Source organism: Pyrus communis, chromosome 11, assembly GCF_041283825.1.
Source record: "Pyrus communis isolate YQ-2024b chromosome 11, ASM4128382v1, whole genome shotgun sequence".
Taxonomy (NCBI): Eukaryota; Viridiplantae; Streptophyta; class Magnoliopsida; order Rosales; family Rosaceae; genus Pyrus; species Pyrus communis.
Window position 1 is genome coordinate 29303777 of NC_142575.1, and position 19797 is coordinate 29323573.

A 19797-nucleotide genomic window follows, 5' to 3' on the forward strand; every position below is an offset into this window, starting at 1 on the left:
GTCGGACGGGTTAAGCGGTCCAAGCCTGAGAATTACGGTGTCGGGAATGAACGCTTCTGCGCGAGCCTTGTCCGGTACAAACGCTTCAATGGTCGAAGCTTGAGAAATACGGTGAAAATGTCAACCGGTGAGTTCAAGTTCAATGGTCGAAGCTTGAGAAATATGGTGAACATGTCAACAGATCGTCGATTTTTTGTTGATAAATTCCAGCGCCGGTGACCAAAGGCTCCATTGACAAAATCAACGGTAGAATAGCCCCAATTCAAGATTGAATTTTAAACGCAGAGCAAACCAGATAACAAACTCAATTTCTTGTAACGACAGAAACAGCAAAATTCAGATTTTCGGGCAAATTCACTTGTGTAAACAGAGTCAAATACACTCTAACAAAGTGAATTTCTACACCTAATTAGCAAGAACAAAATCCTGGCAGTAGCTTCTCAAAGGTGTCCTTAAAGACTTCAGACAGTAAATTATAAAGATCCACAGGAACCGATACAACGACACTTGACATATAACACTTTTTTTTTAGAGGATTGCATTGCTTTTGTATTCTCATGAAACGGAGTGATAGGAGACTAGCCTAATAACTTGAACTTCTCTGTTAAAACCTACTTACATCTCTCAGCACACCAAAATTGTCAGGGCGAGACCATTACTTGGCAATACACGTGCCTAGAAACCAAAGAAACCGAGCTCACTGGCTCTCTCTTTCTCAAATGTCTCGAAGTACTGATAGATGATTGTCACTGCAAGCAAGATTCCGGTCCCTGAACCAATTGCCCCCATGAAATCGGCCAACACTGTGAGTGCACCGATACACATGCCTCCGAAAGCAGCAGCTGTGGGAATGTAGCGGTTCAACTCCTTCTGCAAGTTTGACTCACGGTGACCAGGCATGACCATTTGTTGTTCCTGTAAATTGAAAAGGGATATAGTTAGCATGACGCTTAGGGTGTATTGAGTAGGTAACATTATGTTAACAAAAAGCCGGATCTAAGAATTGTTCAGGGACATATTTATGGTTTAAATAGCGCATTAGGTAAGAACATCAATAGAGGAGTAGATTGGATCTGATCTGGCCACTTACGTTGTAAAAAAGTGGGAAGAATGTCAGGGTAGATTGGGTCAGACCTACCTACACTAACCCCTCATTTGCAACAAATTAAACAATTTGTTTAAATCATTAAAATTAATACCTTGAGCTGCTTGGCGACATCTTTGGCAGATGATCCAGATACTTCAATCCATGTTTTTGAGAAAAGTGCACAGGCAGTCAACATAAATATGAGATAGAACAGTGCATGGAAGGGATTGGCTGCCATATCAGCCAAGCTGCAAAATATAACCGCAGCATATCAATTGAAGTGGGGATCAGCAGGAATAGAGAGGAAGCACGTAATCATCAGGTTTACCAACAAAACTCAAGCTTTATCAAGCATAAAACAAAATATCTTCAAGAGGAAAATATTCCCAACTACCTAGAAGGTGCGGTGATATAATATGCTAGACCACCAACAGGAACGAATTGCCCTCCTGAATATTCAGATTCCTTCCATTTGCCCAAAAGATTCACTAGGAAATTTCCGCTGTACCTCCTGTAGAGCAACTGTGCACACACAAAAACTGGTCACAATAATGTGGTAGAAGAAACAGTCCCCAAACAGACCATACAAGCATAAAATCTCCAGTACCTGGGAGATGAAGTAAAGGTTGGACACAAGTGCAGACTGCAAAATGATGGGCATGTTGGAGGTATAGAACAGCTTGATAGGATAGGAACCCTGCTGTCCACGAGCATTCTTTGATCTCACAGGCAGAACCACGCGGAACCCTTGGAAATAAATTACTATAAGGAAGATCAACACTGTGGCTAGCAGATTTGTCACGTTCGGTAGATTCTGCCGGTAGAAGGCCTCCCGGAGAGCTCGAACCTTATCTGTTCGAGTAATCAGAAGATGGAACAGGGCAATAACAGCACCTTCAAATTCAGCTCCTCGCCCACTGTTGATTGTGGTAGGGCTAAATGCTTTCCAGATAATGTTTTCACTGAAAAAGAATAATGTAACTTTTAAGTACTTAAAATTTGGAATAGCATATTAGAAAATTTCCCCAAAAACTTGAACATGCTGACTCATAAACTATTCCCACTTCTGGACATATTAAGGCAGAAGAAAGGATAAAGAACTCACCAGATATTGGTGGCAATGAAAAGTGAAATTCCAGAGCCTAGACCATATCCCTTCTGAAGAAGTTCATCCAAACATATCACAATGATACCGGCAAAGCAGAGCTGAATGATAATTAAAATGGCATTTCCAACTCCAAGTTGGCCAACACTACCATACATGCCAGAGAGAACATACGCAACTGCCTCACCAATAGCTATCAGGATACCCAATAACTTCTGTGCTCCATTTCTGTGAAGAAAAACATAAATCAGGACATGCAATACATATAGCAAAACATGTATACAAGTTACGAATAAAAGAGAATACTAAAACTTAAGACAAACATAACAGCAGATTTGAAACCGCAGCAACAGAGATTTCCAGAAAAATTAAGTAACTAGAGACAGGTGACCACGATTGACATGCATGATTTACTAGACAGTGGCACTTTAGTTTGGATTAGTTTCCAAAATGTATTCAAATACAGTTTTTGAAAAGCAGCAGAAAACAAAGGTATTGAAGTTTCGGAACCAAAAACATAATTTAATGTCTTGAGCTTTCAAGCCTGTATTTTGAAAACTCTTTCTGAAAAACACTTTTCGCTTCATATATCATCAAGAACTGGAGACCGTTTAGGCAAACAACCACATCAAAAAAGATTAACCACTAAAAATTTCAAAGGCCTAAGGTATACTTACAAAAGAGCACGATCTTCGCGTACATTGTTGTCAACTTCAATAATCTTAGACCCAGCAAGGAGTTGCATCACCAGCCCAGATGTGACAATTGGGGTGATCCCAAGCTCCATGACAGTCCCGCGGTTGGAAGCGAGGATAACACGCATCCAATAGAAGGGATCTGCCCCCGTGGTAGAGTGTATGCCATACAGAGGGAGCTGGCTGCACACCAAGAAAATGAACAGCGAGATAACGGTGTATATCACCTTCTCTCTGAATGGAACTTTCCGGTCAGCGCTCTGAACTTCGGGCAGAAATGACAGAAACGGTCTGACCAAGTGAAGAACTCGAAATCCTCCTCCCATCTTGCTTCGTCTAATCTAATAACCTAATCCAAAAAAATCAACGTTTAAAACCCATTTAACACCAAGCCAAAATCTTTCGCATTGAAAACACTAAATTGGTACAAAAATTTGACATTTTTGGTGAGGGGCATTCCGATCCAGCTTAATCTTATGAGATTATGAAACTGAAACACATTCATAGTTTCATACGCATGCATAGCATCTAGATTCACAGAAATATACAATTCCGATCCATCACATATCACATGCATACATAATGCCATGCATAAATACATACATACATGCTTCAATAACTATACATATATGAATCGATACATGCATGCATATATACATAACTGGATCGCGGAGATCGAAATCGAGGACAAATCATAACAGATCTGAGAATGCCGAAACAAAATATAAATAAGAAATTGAGATCGATTCGAGGTTGGGAAACTGACCTCGCAAACCACAATTTGGGATCTCCAAACCCTAGAAACGGGTTTTCTCCGATGGGGGAAAAATCGATCCGAGAGAGAAATTTCGGATCTGGATACGAGCTGAAAAATGAGAAATGGGCTTGAAGAGCTTCGGCGATGTAAATGAAGGGCGTGCGTTTGAGTGCCGAACTCGCAGGCCACGAGGTCAAAGCGAATGGGTATTTGACACGTGTACTGACAAATACGTGGAGTAGGACACTATGTGTCAATTTTAATTGACTCCTTTTTTGGTTGAAATTTTTAATTTGACTCCAATTTCGAAATTAGAGTGGATGGGCGACATTTTCAATTTTTGCAAACTTGGTCATTTTGGTGGGAAAGAGATCATCTTAGAATCCCTTCTATTTAATATTTCTCATCAAATAATTTAGATATTTGAAATTTGATCAAATAATTCAGATATTTGAAATTTTATGAAAAGCTAAAAATACGGGTTCACTTTAAAAATTATAATAACTTTAATCGTTAGATCAAATTTTAAGGTTAAGAATCCGGATTGTTTAATAAGAATGATTAGGTGGAAGAAATCCGAAGAGGATCATGATTTTGGAATTTGATGTGGGGACTAAAGTTTGAAAGTGTTTAAGGTTTAAGAAATAAATTCCAAAGTTATCTTAGATTTGAAGTTCATGTATGAATTGTAAGATTTGGAAAAACCTTGGTTAGTCGAGTCTCGATCTAGGATTAGAATCATGATATGAGATCATGAACTTAAGGCGGGGATTCATTCTCACGATTGGAGGCTTAGGATCATACATTTAGGTTAACGAATTAGGGTGGGTGTTGTGCCAAAGGTCTTTGATCGTTTGGTGGGCTGGATCAAATAAGTATATCCAATTAAAATGGATATCAATCCAAATCTCATGTTTGATGGTGTTAGATGTATGTTGAATGAGATTAGATGAAATGGTCTACAAATTCAAACTCGGGTGGATTATGTACCTCACACACGGGTTACAACCTCACATGTGTGAGGCGAGCATGTCATATGTTTTTTTTTTTTTGAACAAATGATCTTATTTACACTAAAAGGGAGAATGTGAGCTTAGCCTCATAATGAACTAGCAATAATATGATTCAAAGTCACATTTGGCGAGAATCGAACCTAAGTACAAGTGAAGAGAAATACTACTAGACTGTAGTACTAAGTGACTATTTTTTATTATGTTGTAGCCAATTTTCTAACGGAAGAGAGAGGGTGCGTCAAGAGAGATTGGAGCGAAAATAAGCGTATAGAAATTGTAGAATGTTTAGGAATATTATTTCTTCTACATTAATGTCTTTATTTATAGTTTATCATGAAAAAAGAAAAACTTGTCATCTAAGTAAATACAAAGTTTAATAAAAAAAGAATTGCTAAACTAATGAAAAATCTTAAATCCAATTTACTTAAAATCTACACAGTAACACATGGGCTTACAACGCTCACAACATGTTATACTTTTTCCTCCTAAAAAAAGAAGGGAGATTATATTCACACATCTCAAATTACTTCACTCACACTTTTTTAATTTTTTAATATTTTTTATCAAGTATTAATGGTGTGTAGAAAATATTAAAAAATTAAAAAGATGTGAAAGAAGTAACTTGATGTGTGAATATAATCTTTCAAACAAAAAAAAAAAAATCACTTTGAGGGAAAAGTGAAAAAGGAAATAAGAAAAGGCAAGATACAAAAAACAAATCAAGAGAGAAGGAGAGTGAAAGAAAAGCACACGGTTTGTCTGTACACTACACAAATCACAGCTCCCACTCTCAAAAGTACGCAGCAAAAACACAGCCCCATCTCGTACTTGCTAAACTAAATTCAAAAATCCCCAAAACCAGTTTCCTCTGCACCTCAGAGGCCATGATTTTCCGTAAAGCTTCTTGTACTTGAAAATTCAAAGCCAAGCAATTGCCTTTTGGGTTTTGTAAATCAGTGCAATGAGAAATTCCCATCTCTTCCTCACTCTCCTAACACTCACTGTCACTTACTCCCTCCGATTCCAAGCTCATGCTGCTCCTGCAGGTAAACTTTCAGTCACCATCTTCCTCTGGCTTTCTCTGATGGTTCAGATTGTATGTTTGATCTGTTTGGCAACTGGGTTTGCTTTGTTTCTTCATTTACTTCTCTTATTTTGCTTGAAATATTTTATCATATTATTAAAAAATAAAAACCGACTTTGGAATATTGGTTTGCATACATAATTAGATACCCAATTATTCATTTTTCTTGGTTCTGCCTACTGGGATCTGTTTGTTCTGATATTCCCAAATAACCCTCTTTCTCTCTCATTCATTTAGTAATGATAGTATGTTGGGTTTCTGTGATCTGTTTACAGGGGATTTCAGATACTTGTTGTTACTGCACTTGTAATATTGTTTTGAGTTAAATTGTGTTTGCTCAGGGCCATTGATAAAGCGCTTGTCTTCTCTTCTCAAGTGGACTAGGGAAATATCCTCCAAAACACCCCAATCAGGTAATTTCAAGTGGCTTTTGCAGCTTAAATGTTTTGGTTTTCGTGAACGTTATGCTTGCTCAAGTAATTTTAACTGTGTTTTATTACAGAAAAGAATGTTCTTCAATTTGAGAATGGGTACTTAGTTGAGACTGTTTTGGAAGGAAATGACATTGGAGTTATTCCTCACAAAATCCGCATCTCAGAGGATGGGGAGCTCTTTGCTGTGGACTCCGTTAATAGCAACGTTATGCGCATTACTCCACCGTTGTCCCAATGTATGCAACAATACTTATACTGTTTCACCTTACTTGAGATTTGTTTCCGGCTTCTCCCTAACTTAATATTTGTATTTGTTGTTTAAATCTTTTGACATTTATTGGTTTTGTGTTCCTCTTTTTTCGTCAGATAAAATTTCTGTATATCAATTACTTGATGCTAATAATTTTCTTATAAAGAAAGTAACAAGATGGTGCTTACAGTCCTGTAGTGTAGGTTAACTGTGGAATTCAATAATCAATATTGATGAGTTGCATTGTTATATGAATTATTATCTTTTTCATAATACATTCCTTGATTTCCAATTTTCATTTTTGAACATTTCATTGCTGCAGATAGTAGGGGAAGATTGGTTGCTGGGTCATTTCAGGGTTACGCTGGACATGTTGATGGGAAGTCAAGTGATGCTCGTTTCAATCATCCCGAAGGTGTAACCATGGATGATAAAGGGAATGTGTATGTTGCTGATACCTTGAATCACGCCATACGAAAGATTGGAGACGCTGGTATGTACATGTCATTTTCATAGTTATTTAGAAGCTTATACAGGTGAAAGCTGGCAACAAGTGAAAGTAAATATGAGTGAAAATATCAAATTTCTTTATGTATGTGTGCATGTATTTATGTTGAATTAGTGAAACTAGAGTATAGAAACGTAACTTGTACATGGGAGTGTAAACTGTTAAATTTCAAAATTTTGTTAACTTTTTTGTTTTATCTGAAAACCATTTTTGCGAATCCCTTTGTAGAGAGGAGCATATTTCAATTTCTGAAATTCTAATGCAAACTGTTTGCAGGAGTAACAACCATTGCGGGTGGGAAATCAAATGTTGCAGGCTATAGAGATGGGCCCAGTGAGGATGCCATGTTCTCAAATGATTTCGATATCATATATGTTCAGCCTACTTGTTCATTGCTAGTTGTTGATAGAGGAAATGCTGCTCTCCGGCAGATCTCTCTCAACCAGGAGGATTGTGATTATCAGTACAGTTCAATTTCTGCCACAGGTTTGATCCCATGCTGTTTATGTTCAGTTTCCATTCATTAGGCATAATTACGATGGTTGGTGGTATGACTGTTATATTAGTTTGACCATGCTAGTTGTTTAAGCAAGCATACTCGTCAGTCTTCATGTACATAGTGTTTTACCCCTACAATTTGCATAGGTTACTATAATCGATTCTCCTTTTAGTTTATGTAAGTATGGTTTCACATACTGTATATGAATATTTGAAATGATCTGTATCAGTTAGCTCTGCAGACAAAGGGTCGCCTATGTGTTTTATTAAGTCTATTACTAAAGATGTCATATTGATGGTTTATGTCTTAAGGGATCCAAAGAAATAGCAGGGTTTTATTGCCAAACTATTATATGCAGATGTGAGAAATAAGCACCAACTGGACACCAAATTGAGGCCACTGCATTTTGCTTCCAATATAAAGAATATGATTATGTGGACATGCTGCCTTCTGCAGAAGATATATATAGCATCTCCAGTTTCTTTAAACGTTACAGATTCTGTTAATGATTTGCTCCGACCTTTTTACAATTATATATTGTAATACCATTTAGTTGCTTTATATTATTAACCTTCTCTTCAAAGGTTTTTCTTAAGCTTGGGATAATTCTTGGTTATGTGCTGCATTAAAATATATGGTATATATGATGTTTCACAATGATTAGGCCATCAAATTCTGCTTAAGATTGTGAAGCATCGTTCTGACTGATATTTGTGGGTCTTTTGCAGATATCCTTATGGTTGTTGGTGCTGTCTTGGCAGGGTATACTACATGCATACTGCAGCAGGGATATGGACCTTATTTCTTATCGAGAACGGTATGCTTCTTATGATTTACTAATGCGAAATATAAAATAAATGCTCGTCCCTGTTCCAGTCTTGAACCTTTGTTTTCCAAAATTTGATTGATTTTTCATCCCATCTCAGCTGAAAATGCATCTCAAGTGAAACATGTTATTAAGGAAAAGATTTATTTCTGCCCTTATTATTTTCATTACTGCTTGCGCATGCTTTTATATTCACTATTCTCATCTGTTTTGCGTTCAAAGTATTCATTAATGTCTGAAGTTTTCTCATGGAAAGCAAAAAGTTTGGGCTTTACTGCCCCTTATGTGGTTTTACTGTTCTTAGAGTTTTTCGTTGGGCTAGCGAAGTCAATCCATTTCATTCTTTATGCCTTACAATGGAGCTGTGTAGGTTTCCCACATTGGTAAATTTTATTTATGCAAGTTGTGTTCGTCGCTTAATCTAATGCATAACTGGTGCAGCAACCGCTTTCAAAGAGTGAAATGAAAGAACATCCAAGCAATGGGAAATCCACGCTACTTGTGAAAAGCATGAAAGAGGAACCGGGATGGCCATCTTTTGGACAGCTTGTCAGTGATCTATCCAAGCTTGGACTTGCAGCATCGGCTGGCATATTCGTTCACTTCCTTCCGTCGCGTTTTATGCCTGGTGGCTCCCAGAAAGGCCTAACACCATTAAAAGGTTCTCTTAGGATGCCTGAAGATGAAGCCGAGGCTCCAGTAGTTCAGAGACAAAATGCTCCTGCTCCTCTGTCTGAAACTCGACAGGCCTATACTCCCAATGCAAGTGAGAAGTATTCAGATATGAAGCCACCAAAAATGAAGTCAACTAGTTTCAAAGATCCCTCTTTGTCAAGCAAGCACCGGTCTTCAAAACGACAGGACTCTGCAGAATTCTATGGATCTGGTGAGGTTTCTTCTCATAGCAGGTCTAAGAGCCAGAAAGAAAGAACAAGGCATCGCCAGCGAGAGAAGAGTGGAGAGGTAGTTTATGGCACAGTTGGAGCAGAACCAAAACCGGTGGATATGAAGGCAGCGGGCTATGACAATCTGAAGTTTGAAAATTACAACATGAGGAGCAGGTATGGGGCTGATAGTTCATACCGCTTATGATCAAACTGTGACCCCGTGACTACCCTTTGCCACGCTGCAAATTTCAGCTAGTTTTTGCCTGATTTTGAATGTGTATCCCGTGAGTCTGCACATTTGTTACTAAAGATGTGTTTTGAAGAGGGAAAAAAATACAGATGGCTGACGATTCTAAACAAGTATTATCTACATAGGACTGTTTAGTCCAGGCACCATACACTGCAGTCATTTTGTGAGGAAGTTAATGAGAAACTGAGACATGCAGAAGTGGATTTGCATATTTTCTTGTTTCTTCTTTTGTTTGCATAGTAGACAACGACTTTCGTGACATAAGGATGCCATGTATTGTGGCGGTATTCCTTGCCAGACACGCATCACCATATGAGAAAGTTAAAACGCATGACATGCAGCATCTTTGACTTAGAATACCACCATGAGATACTACAATTACATTTACGTTGTAGGTGAGTTCCTCTCGCGTAATAGGGTTGGTAGTTTAGCATAAAGTGATTTTTTAGACTATTGTAATTTACAAAGAGAAAATTTGAACTCGAGTACAAGGAAGCAGGGAGCAGATATATTTCCTTGATCAACTGACTTAATTTATATTTGTAATGAAGTAAGTAGTTGGAAATTCATACAAATCAACTTGATATTGTTGGAAAGATGACATAATACCAAGACCATTATCTTAAAAGTGAACTTGAATATGCAAGTATTTCCAAAAATAAAAATTTAATGGTCATAATCATATGCTTATAGTAGATGGGTGGATATGGGTAGATGACTCTTCCAAAAGATGCTGCTTTCATTTGGACAGAGATTTGGCTTTAGATAATTATCCATTATTTTCTAACTTTAGGAGGACCTGAAAGATGAAAAAAAAAAAGAAAAAAAAAAGAGGGTTGATGACATATAGTCCGTATTGAAAGGAAACAGCCACCAAAATCTACATTATTGAAACAATTAGCATTATGAAGAGTATGTAGACCTATAAATTATTATTGCATATGGGAAGGATGGACTGAGATCCTCTCCGGATCAGTCCCGTGGGGATCTTGCGGATCCATTGATCATAGTCGTTGGTACAAATCCAACGGCCAAAAAATTTCTTCTCCTGCAATCACGTCGTCCGCTTCTTCCTTCTCCATCCCTGAAAGTTCCTCCCTTCATGGCCATGTCAGTTCCCTCTCGTCTCCAAAGGTATAATCTTCATTCCATTTCCCTGTTATGCTTCGTTTCGTTGCCAATTAATCAATGAAATTTCCAAAGTTTTGATTTTTTTTTTTTTGGTTTGAGATTCTGAGTTTACTTGGATTTTTCCGGCAACCAAGGTTCTCTGTCTCCCCTCCTCTTGATCAATTGGGCTGCAGAAATTTGAGCATGTGGAGCAAAGAATTTGTAGACATGGGAAAGGAGAATTCTTGCAGACATGCCGAAGAAGAGAAGGGGAAGAAGCAACAGAAAAAGAGAGAGGAGACGACCTCGTTTTGCGTGAAACATATTAAAATAAAAATAAATTTGACCGTTGGATTTATATCGTGCGGTTTCGCTCAACGGATGCGCAAGATCGCTACAAGACTGATCCGGAGAGGATCTCTGTCCAGGAAGAATAAGGGTAAGAAACCCTATGAACTCTTCAATTCGACCAAATTAAGGCCATCTGCTACTGAAGGTTGGTCAGATGATTCATTTTAATACTCTAGTTTTTCAAAAAATTAATATTTTAATGAATAATGCAGCGGCATATTTCTTACCATCTCTAACTGAGGGTTAAAGGGCCATAAGACTCGTTTTAGCCCTGTCATTAAAAATCATCTTCAACCGAGGGCTATATGGCCAAACATAATTTATTATTTAAATTTAAAAACTACAACAATTTAATTTTAAAAATACAACTTAAATTTAAAAACTACAACTAAAATTAAAAAAATACAACTTAATTATTTCAAAGTCAAATGTGAGAGGTTTTATTTAGAGAGAGTGTGTCACAACCCGTCCCGGAATTTTTAATTCCGAGGACGTGAAGTTACGAAGATGCCCTTAAACGGGACTAAGGGGCGTAAAGTTGGCATTGGTTTTTACCTGAAGTTCCTAAACTAATGTTAATTGGAATATTCATTAGTTTTAGGGACTTAAATTTAAGACTTAGAACTAGGTTTATATGTTATAACTTGATGATTTGGGGATTGGGTAGGAACCCCACATCCCTCAAATCTCTCCCCCATTCCCGTACCTTGTCTCCCTCTCTCTCCTCCCTCACAAACCTCTCATTCTCTCTGTCAGTTCTCTCTCTCTCCTTCGAACTCACACGGACCACCCACAAACCACCCTAAAACTATACCAACGAAGGATCTAAGACCACCATCGTACTCCTGAAGACCACACGAACACGATGGTATCAATTTCAGGTGAGTTTCACTTTGGAAAACATGGATTTCAATTTCACTGTGCGTGTGCACTGTTCATGCACACGTAAAACTTGATGTTTTTTGGGATTTTGAAGCTTGTAGGAAGCTTGATGAGGTCCTAAGGAAGCTCGGAGTGCTTCGTTTGAAGGATTTGGACGTCGGGATCACGAACTGTAAGTTCGGCCGAATTTTCGTATTTTTGGAAAAGTTTGATTCCGTTGTTTTTAGGCCCTAAAACTAGTCCAACGTGGTAGATTATGATTAGGGCTTCATTTTGGTATAAATTACGTGAAAAATGGACGTAGGAACACGGAGAACGACAAGTTCAAAGTTTGGCCGGAGCTTTCGGGGCTTTTTCTGGTGAATCCACACCGAGTTAGAGGTCAAGGAAGGTATGGATGTGTTCGTCTCGTCAATACCTTCATTTTGATATATAGTACGTCGAAAATGGTTAAGAAATGAAGAAGTTATGACACTTTGAAGTTTACCCAGAAATTCCGACAAACCACCCACCTCCGGCGAAACCAGTCCGGCGACGCGAGGAAGAAGACGCGCGTGTGGGTAGCGCGTGAACAGGGCGCGTGGAGCCGCGTGAGAGCTCCAAATTGAGTTCTGAAAATTGTCACGTGTTCGTGACGTCGTGTAGATCACCGTGGTATATTCATACACCCAAATTGAGCAATGTATGAGAAAGTTATGGACGAATGTTTGTGTATGTGCGTTTAATTGATGATTTTATAATTATTCTTTTATAGGTGAAACTGGTGCGAACAATGAATGTAACCAAACTAGGCGTGAGGGTTACGAGCCGGCTACTTATCAGTGAGTGGGCTTTTGTTTTCCGTATATACCTATATACATTTAAATTCCCAGAAATAGATTAAAAAGGGGTAATTGATTTATGCCATGCACTTTATTATTATCACTTATGCATCATCACATGCATTAGTAGCGGCATACATTTATATATGTGTATTGGTGTTGTGGACGCACAGGTAAGTGCCAGGTAAGTGGTATTCATGTTTGTATGCAGTAGTAGTTTGAGATGCTTAGAGAACTCATAATCTGCACCCCCGGTGTTAGTGTTCCCGCCCGTGGCCAGGGCACAGCCTTCACATGTATGTTCACCTCCCGCACCACACGCTCAGCTTGGATCCAAGTAGGTGCACAGCCTGTCGTACAGACCACATTAGGTGGTTCCGACTCGTAGGTGACCCGCAATTTATCGCACAGCTTCACGTGATCGTAGCACTAGAGCGTATATATATATTACACCAAGCCTGTCGTACAGACCACGTTAGGTGGTTCCGACTCGTGTGCAGATTCAGTTATTGAGTTTGAGATTTGAGCTCTATATGCAGCCGTACAGGTCACGTTAGGTGACTCCCGGCTGCCAGATTTTATGATATTGATATGAGTTATGCTTGAGCATTTACATTTATTATGAGATTCTGATGTGGCATATTCTCGAGCATGAATGACATATTTTGGAGCATGATTGACATATCTATACATACGTATATATGTTCATTTTCTGGGAAGTATACAGGTTTTACGGCGAGGGGTTAGAATGTATTTTGCTAAAGAGTTTTCAAAGAGCTTGTTTTTGCCCACTCACGCTTTTGGTTTTACGCCCCTCCAGGTTCAAGAATTGCAAAGGTGTGGTGACTACGAGGAAATTCAACGGTGTTCTGACAGAATGGACCAAATGAGGACTCACCTTCGGGTGTTTCATTTTAGAAGTTGTATATTTTAAAGCTTCCGAACTGTGCAAATGGTTACGTCACTCTCACGTGACGGCCAACATGCCCTCCTTCGGGACGGGGTGTGTCAGAGTGTGTATCTCTTCTCTACTAATTAATAAAACACTCGTTGTCAATCAAAATCCTATAAAATTATCAATTTAACCCTCTAATTAAAACATAACATAAATAAGAAATATAGGGCTAAAGTGTAATTTCACACAACCAAATTTTGCTTTTTTTTTTTTTCTTTTCAAAACCTCCCCAACATGTAATTCTAATATATCTCTAATTAAAAAAAAAAAAAAAAAAAACTTTCTCACTCCCACATTCTTTGTCACTCTCTTCCTCTCTTCTTCTATTTCAAAAACAAAAATAAAAAATTTTCTCACACACTTTGTGTGTGCCCATATGCTAGTATATAAAAAGGAAGTGGGTGGGAGAGTCCCACATTGGCGGTGGGAGAGGAAGTAGAAAAAAAAAATGAGAAAAAGGAAGTGGGTGGGAGAGGAAGTATAAAAAAAAAAAATGGAAGTGGGTGGGATTTGAGCAAGCTCTAAAGCCTATAAAAAGAACACCGACACATTCAACCAAACATATTTTTCGGACTATTATTAAACAAATTTTGTAAAAAAAAAGAAGAGCCCTTTGGCCTGGCCCTCGATTGGAAATGGTTTTAGGGTTTTTTTCGACCCTCTGGACCTTTCGGTTGGCGATGACCTAAACCACTCTAAATGCTTTCAAGTCAATTACTTGGCACGGGTGAACTTTAAAGTTTTATGGCACGTAAGCTAAATTTATTAGGAATGGATTAAAAATCAGATAAATGAACTTAAAAATGTCAAGAAGTAATGTATTATTTAGAACTTTTAAATGACAATGTGTCATTTGAAAAATTGTGTGTAGGTCTTTGTCAAACACTTAATAGTGTTTTAGTACTATTTTGGTAGTACTTGAGCAGTTCTGAGTCTTCTTCTAGTGCATTTTTTATAACTGAGTCTAAAATTTCTCGAAACGTTGAAGTTTATTTGTTATTGACATAAGAGTAAAGACATAAATGCGACTTCGTTATTTGAAAACAAGTTAATAAGTACCGATTCTACCATTTTTACTTCAATTTTAAAATAAAAATAAGATTTCTTTGAATGTTACAGCAAAGATTAGAGAGTAACTAAACATTTCATACACCAACACAAAAGCAAATGGCTAGTTGCCATTCTTGGCCCACTCCCAAAAGGGAGAAAAATGAGGACGTGACTAACAGCCACCTCATTTTTTCACTAACCTCAGTCCTTCACTTTCTACAAAGAAACAATTTGTATAAAATAAGTTCATCGTGTATAATTTTTTAATTAAATAATATAATTAAATTTTCTACATGTAATATAATATAATGTTCTGATTGGATAATATAATTATATATATAATATTATATTATTAATATAAGAATCACTATAACGATTTATCTGTTACATGTGAAAATTAAAAAAAATATTGTAAAGAAAAAAAGAAGAAGAAAAAGTAGAAGATGTTTACCGTCATCCGTATATAATTGAGGAATGATTAATTAAATCATAAAAAATAAAAAGTTCTTAAAAAAAAAATCTAATAAAGCTCCCTTCTTTTACTATTACAACTCTCAATTTCTCACTGGAAAACCCGCAGGCTCTCTCGCCGGAATCGGAATCGGGTCGGGTTGGCCGGGTTGCTCCATTTTTGACTTTGCGTCTTCACGGAGCTGAACCTCGAAGCTCAAAGCTGCTCGCTTGCTTCTTCTTCTTCTTCTTCTTCTCCTCTGCTCGGAGCTCTCAATCTCTTGGGTTCCCATTTTTGACCGTCTCTCTGTATAATGGGTTGTGCTGGATCGTCACAGACCAAAGGAGACGGTGAGGTTACTCTATCATTCTCTCTGCCTCTGTTGCTTTTGTTTATCTTTTGGCTTCGGTGCTTTAGCTTCTGTTTGGCTGCTGGGAAAACGCAGGAAAAGGAAAGTTGAAAAATCTTTGAAGAAATTGAAAATAATTGTGATTTCTGGAAATGGTTGAGCTTAGCTGAGCTCAGCTGAGTCAGGCTGCTGAATTCTTTGATTTTCTTGAAAAAATTGATTAACATGTTATTGGGGTGTATGAATTGTTGTTATTTTAGTTTCAAGAATTAGTTTTTGATTTAGTTTGGATTTCGCAAGATTCATATGCTTTTTGTATTGACAAATAATGCTGAAGAAGATGATTAGTTGCATTTTGGTAGATAGAGTTAAGAAGATAATGAGGCAATGGCATTGGGTTTAGCCGAGGAATCGACCGTCTGAAACTTGCGGTTCTAGAGATGGATTTAGGCCTTTAAATGTGTTTTCGACCATCAATCTGCGCATTGACAAGCCGGAGTTAGTTTTTCATGCCGAAGATGGTATTTTTGTGCCGAAGATGTTATAGGACAATTTTGTTGGTGTTATTTTGTTTCTGATTTTGACATCCGCGTGTGATTGTCGGTACTAATTTTCCAGTCTGTATGTTGGACATTTATGTGATCGAAAGTGAAAAGTAGTAGATGGGGTTTTTAGTTATCCAGCATCTTCTCTCTTCCCCTTTAAGTTCATGTCATTCCTGCATGTATCTGTGTTATCTGCAATTGATATTGTGAATCACAAGCTGGAAGGTCTGCCAATGATATGCATGAGATAGGATTTTAGCTTAGCATCCCATCATCATGTTGTGAAGAATAGACTGCTGGAAGGAGATCTTAGGTCCTATGTCTGTTCTTGAAGGCATTGTGCATAATCTTGAAACATCGCTAATTTCCTTTCAGGCTAGTTATACCACAAGTATTTCTTTTTTAGTTCGCAAAACAATATTAATAGTAAATTAAATAGGGGAAAGGAAACAAGTAGTTTCTTGTATTCCGTGCTTCAGTTGATGGAATATAGTTCTCACAGTTTTCTTTTGATTAGGATATCCTTGATTATAATTTGATTTTCAATTTGCGCTGAAGAAATTTGATAATTTGAGTTTTAAAAGCACTGGAAGTTAAGAGGCAATACTTAGAACTTTCTGTTTAACAGGGGCTTTGAAGAAGATTAGGAAGCCAAAACCCTGGAAGCATCCTCAGCCGTTAACAAAGTCTCAACTCTTGCAGATGCGTGAAGAGTTTTGGGACACTGCTCCTCACTATGGAGGAAGGAAAGGTAATATTTCCTCTGGATGTACATATATTGACAAGTGCAGAAGATTTTTTGGGTTCCACCGAAGGTTCTTAATTCAAATAGTTGTATCATTTTTTACTTTTACTTGTTTCTAAGTTCCTATTGGGGCACAATATTTTTATTTAACAAAACAACTCGCATACTGTGAAATGATAACAAAACAAAGGGTGGCAACTTACAAAGGACTATAGAATGAGTTTATATATGAACACGCAGTCGAGGGAAAATTAGGGAACATCTCTGGAATCTGGTGCAGTATAGAGTTAGAGTGAGCTGATTGTATAGAAGGGTGATAGAAGCTCTTATCATGTGACTATTAACTAGAAAGCAACTGGATGAAATACTTAATTGCTTTTCTAGTCATGTTAAAAATGTCAACATTAGCAGTTGGTCTGAGAAGGGTTTCCTTTGAGTCGTTTGAGTTCAATTTAACAAACATATGTACTCATTCGAGACTGAATGACCATTGAGGTCCATAAGTGTTAAGAAGAACGTGACTATGAGTCTATGAGATATTAAATTATGTATGTTTTGGTAAATTTGCTTTCATCCTGAATAATTCATGATTTCTCTACAAACCCGAATTTCAGTATTGAGTGAACATTCTTAGTAGTGTAGGGGAATATGATTTTCTTATATTGTTGTATGCTCTCTGGTGCAGTGTGCCAAGATGGCTGTTGCAGTATCTGTCTTTAGTCTTGTGCTAGTTGTGCTTCCCTTTTCGGATTGATGAGTGTGGGGTGGGGTGGTGGTGTTGGTGGAGTTGAAAGGGTTGTTCATTACATTTGATTATTGTTGTCACCATCTAAGAATTTAGCTTTTACTTAGTTTGGAGCACCTATTAGAGCTCAATATGTATTGTTTGAAAGTACTTTGATATATTGAGTAACCCAGGAACTTGTCTAGAAAGTCTTGTAGCTGACAAGTGAGCACTTTTTGTTAAATGAAGGCAAACCTGAGGTAAGAATAAGGGAGAACCAAAGCTAACTAGATAAGAGAATAAAGATTTTCACGTCATGTGAATGCAATGACAGCTAATGGCTGACCCAAAAAAAAAAAAAAAAATAAAATAAAGAGGATTAGCTTCTTGTCCAAGTCTTTAAGATATGATTTGTAATTTTGTATTTAGTTGAACAAGTCCTTCACTAGTGGTCACCACTAACCTCAGGATTAACGAGAACAATTGAAAATTGTTGCAATATTACCAATGTTCACACATTTTTTTTCCGTAACATGATATTGGTTCAGAATCGTATAAGCACAGAAAAGTGATTATTGTGGTCATTTTCTTGTTTGATTTTGAATTGCTACTGTGGTTTTTGTTTCCCTTTTCTTGCATTCTTCACACATGTTATATTTGAAACAAAAATTTCGCTTGTACTGTACATTAGAGATTTGGGATGCACTTCGAGCTGCTTCTGAGGCAGATCTAAGCCTTGCACAAGCGATTGTGGACAGTGCTGGGGTCATTGTTCAAAGTGCTGATTTGACAATTTGCTATGACGAAAGAGGTAGTTAACCATTTTGCACTTTTCTTCATAACTATTTCCTGCCCCCAATAAACTCAAATGCTATGCAGTTTTTTTTTTCCTGTCTTTAAGCATGTTTGTGTGCGTGTTGCATTTTAAAGTCAATAGCCAGTCTAAATATGCGTTTACCGGTTTATGTTGTATGCACCATTGTTGGCGTGTGAGCTTTTTCCGTCTCTGTACAAATGGCCAATTGCCCTTCATATTTTATTGCCTTCATTTTCAAATCCTCTTAGCGTGCCCTTACATTACCCCCTTGCAGGTGCAAAATATGAACTACCCAAGTATGTTTTGAGCGAGCCAACCAACTTAATTCAAGAGAGTTGACTCGAGAGAGGATATGACAAACTTTGTTCACAGGATCGATTGTAAATCATGTATATTTTTCTCTCGTCGCTTCCATATCTTAAATAGAGATGGTCACTTTTACGCCTTTCCTTTCACATTCACTTGAATTCTTCTTAGTTTGCTGCAAGTTTGTTCTGTTAAGTGAACAGTAACGCAAGTGTTTGAATTTTATCTCTCTCTCTCTCTCCCCCACCCACCCGAATGGTAGCTTTTACTGATCGTTTTCACTCTGTTTCGAGCTGATGTCCGAATAGAATCATAAGAGTCCTGATAGAAAGGAAATTTTGAATTTTGATAAATTTTACTAGAGTAAATCTCAATTACATTTACTAAAGTTTTTGCATGATGTGATTCAATGCTTGTGTGGTGTGTCAAAAAGTTTTAGAATTACCATATAGAAAAACAAAATCACAAGAAAATTGGTCGAAATCTCGACCACAAGATGCTAAAATGTTACCATCAACGACCGTCGATAACATTGCTCAAAATGTAACTTACAAAAACCGCAGAACAACAATGCACTTGATTAAGTCATCACTGATTCATCTACATTGCTTTGATTCGAATCTTTAAAATACTCCACCATGTCATCGGTCCAGTTCTGAGCTCGAAGTTCAGCGACTTCCCAATCCTTCAAGCAAAAATTGCAGTCCAACATTTTCGGAGACTGCATGCTTCTCCTCTGGTCCAAAACCTGCTTACCTGCACTACTAAAAACAAACTCCGGTGCCATTGCAACCACCGAAGGTGCTAGTAGGTCGCGTGCCATAACAGCAAGCCTAGGGAACCAACCCTCGTGCGATTTCCACCATTCTAGAACATCAAGATTGACATACTCTTGATTGCTCATGGTGCCACAGTGATTCATCCCCAAGTATCTGTGAAGTTCAGTAGGTCCATACTTCTGTTCTTCTTTTTTCCTCACTTTTGCATGAAACCGTGCCATCAATCTCTTCGTGTAGTCAATGCTGTGAAATTCGGATTCTTCATCTTCACCTTCTGTTTCTCTCTTTGCAAATTCTGATTCGTAAACCTTGTAAAGGTTATGCAACAATGTCTCGACAGATTTCGCATCAGCTTTCACGGCACGGTTAAGTTCTGGGAAATTTCATTTAACCTCAACTCTACGCCATGTAACTGCATTCGAGGGTCCATTGCAGCAGCTAAACATATACCAGGCAACATTTCCTCGCAGTAATTTCTGAGTTTTGATTCCATTATTTCGTAAACTGGTTTAAACCC

The 19797-nt window shown here is 37.7% G+C and overlaps 4 protein-coding genes across 4 annotated transcripts; 3 read left to right on the plus strand and 1 right to left on the minus strand.

Moving 5' to 3' along the window:
- Positions 1–335: 335 nt before the first annotated feature.
- Positions 336–4003, minus strand: LOC137742089 (uncharacterized). Its single transcript, XM_068481835.2, has 7 exons — positions 3654–4003; positions 2870–3236; positions 2193–2420; positions 1695–2049; positions 1482–1609; positions 1200–1335; positions 336–915 (listed from the first exon to the last, which is right to left on the minus strand). The coding sequence occupies exons 2-7, from the start codon at positions 3211–3213 to the stop codon at positions 676–678; spliced, it is 1431 nt and encodes a 476-aa protein (XP_068337936.1). The 5' UTR covers positions 3214–3236; positions 3654–4003; the 3' UTR covers positions 336–675.
- A 1380-nt stretch (positions 4004–5383) lies between these two features.
- LOC137742489 (uncharacterized) lies at positions 5384–9606 on the plus strand. The gene is made up of 7 exons (XM_068482372.2): positions 5384–5703; positions 6083–6154; positions 6244–6411; positions 6748–6918; positions 7210–7419; positions 8161–8249; positions 8700–9606. Exons 1-7 carry the CDS (start codon positions 5619–5621, stop codon positions 9348–9350), a joined length of 1446 nt encoding a protein of 481 aa, XP_068338473.2. The 5' UTR covers positions 5384–5618; the 3' UTR covers positions 9351–9606.
- A 615-nt stretch (positions 9607–10221) lies between these two features.
- On the plus strand, positions 10222–13595 carry LOC148693243 (uncharacterized). Its single transcript, XM_088679931.1, has 4 exons — positions 10222–10529; positions 10661–10944; positions 12493–12559; positions 13380–13595. Exons 1-4 carry the CDS (start codon positions 10498–10500, stop codon positions 13447–13449), a joined length of 453 nt encoding a protein of 150 aa, XP_088536057.1. The 5' UTR covers positions 10222–10497; the 3' UTR covers positions 13450–13595.
- Positions 13596–15055: 1460 nt separating this feature from the next.
- On the plus strand, positions 15056–18726 carry LOC137743558 (uncharacterized). Its single transcript, XM_068483473.2, has 4 exons — positions 15056–15365; positions 16538–16660; positions 18070–18189; positions 18470–18726. Exons 1-4 carry the CDS (start codon positions 15329–15331, stop codon positions 18532–18534), a joined length of 345 nt encoding a protein of 114 aa, XP_068339574.1. The 5' UTR covers positions 15056–15328; the 3' UTR covers positions 18535–18726.
- The last annotated feature ends 1071 nt before the right edge of the window (positions 18727–19797 follow it).

Excerpts from the sequence above, each read along its gene's own strand:
- LOC137742089 (XM_068481835.2), bottom strand. The coding sequence starts at position 3,213 with ATGGGAGGAGGATTTCGAGTTCTTCACTTGGTCAGACCGTTTCTGTCA. Across the intron at positions 2,050-2,192 it reads TTCATTGCCACCAATATCTG|TGAAAACATTATCTGGAAAG; the intron begins GTGAGTTCTTTA and ends ATTCTTTTTCAG. Across the intron at positions 1,336-1,481 it reads TATATCACCGCACCTTCTAG|CTTGGCTGATATGGCAGCCA; the intron begins GTAGTTGGGAAT and ends TATATTTTGCAG.
- LOC137742489 (XM_068482372.2), top strand. The coding sequence starts at position 5,619 with ATGAGAAATTCCCATCTCTTCCTCACTCTCCTAACACTCACTGTCACT. Across the intron at positions 6,155-6,243 it reads CTCCAAAACACCCCAATCAG|AAAAGAATGTTCTTCAATTT; the intron begins GTAATTTCAAGT and ends GTTTTATTACAG. Across the intron at positions 7,420-8,160 it reads CAGTTCAATTTCTGCCACAG|ATATCCTTATGGTTGTTGGT; the intron begins GTTTGATCCCAT and ends GGTCTTTTGCAG.
- LOC148693243 (XM_088679931.1), top strand. The coding sequence starts at position 10,498 with ATGGCCATGTCAGTTCCCTCTCGTCTCCAAAG. Across the intron at positions 10,530-10,660 it reads GTTCCCTCTCGTCTCCAAAG|GTTCTCTGTCTCCCCTCCTC; the intron begins GTATAATCTTCA and ends CCGGCAACCAAG. Across the intron at positions 12,560-13,379 it reads TACGAGCCGGCTACTTATCA|GTTCAAGAATTGCAAAGGTG; the intron begins GTGAGTGGGCTT and ends ACGCCCCTCCAG.
- LOC137743558 (XM_068483473.2), top strand. The coding sequence starts at position 15,329 with ATGGGTTGTGCTGGATCGTCACAGACCAAAGGAGACG. Across the intron at positions 16,661-18,069 it reads TCACTATGGAGGAAGGAAAG|AGATTTGGGATGCACTTCGA; the intron begins GTAATATTTCCT and ends ACTGTACATTAG. Across the intron at positions 18,190-18,469 it reads AATTTGCTATGACGAAAGAG|GTGCAAAATATGAACTACCC; the intron begins GTAGTTAACCAT and ends ACCCCCTTGCAG.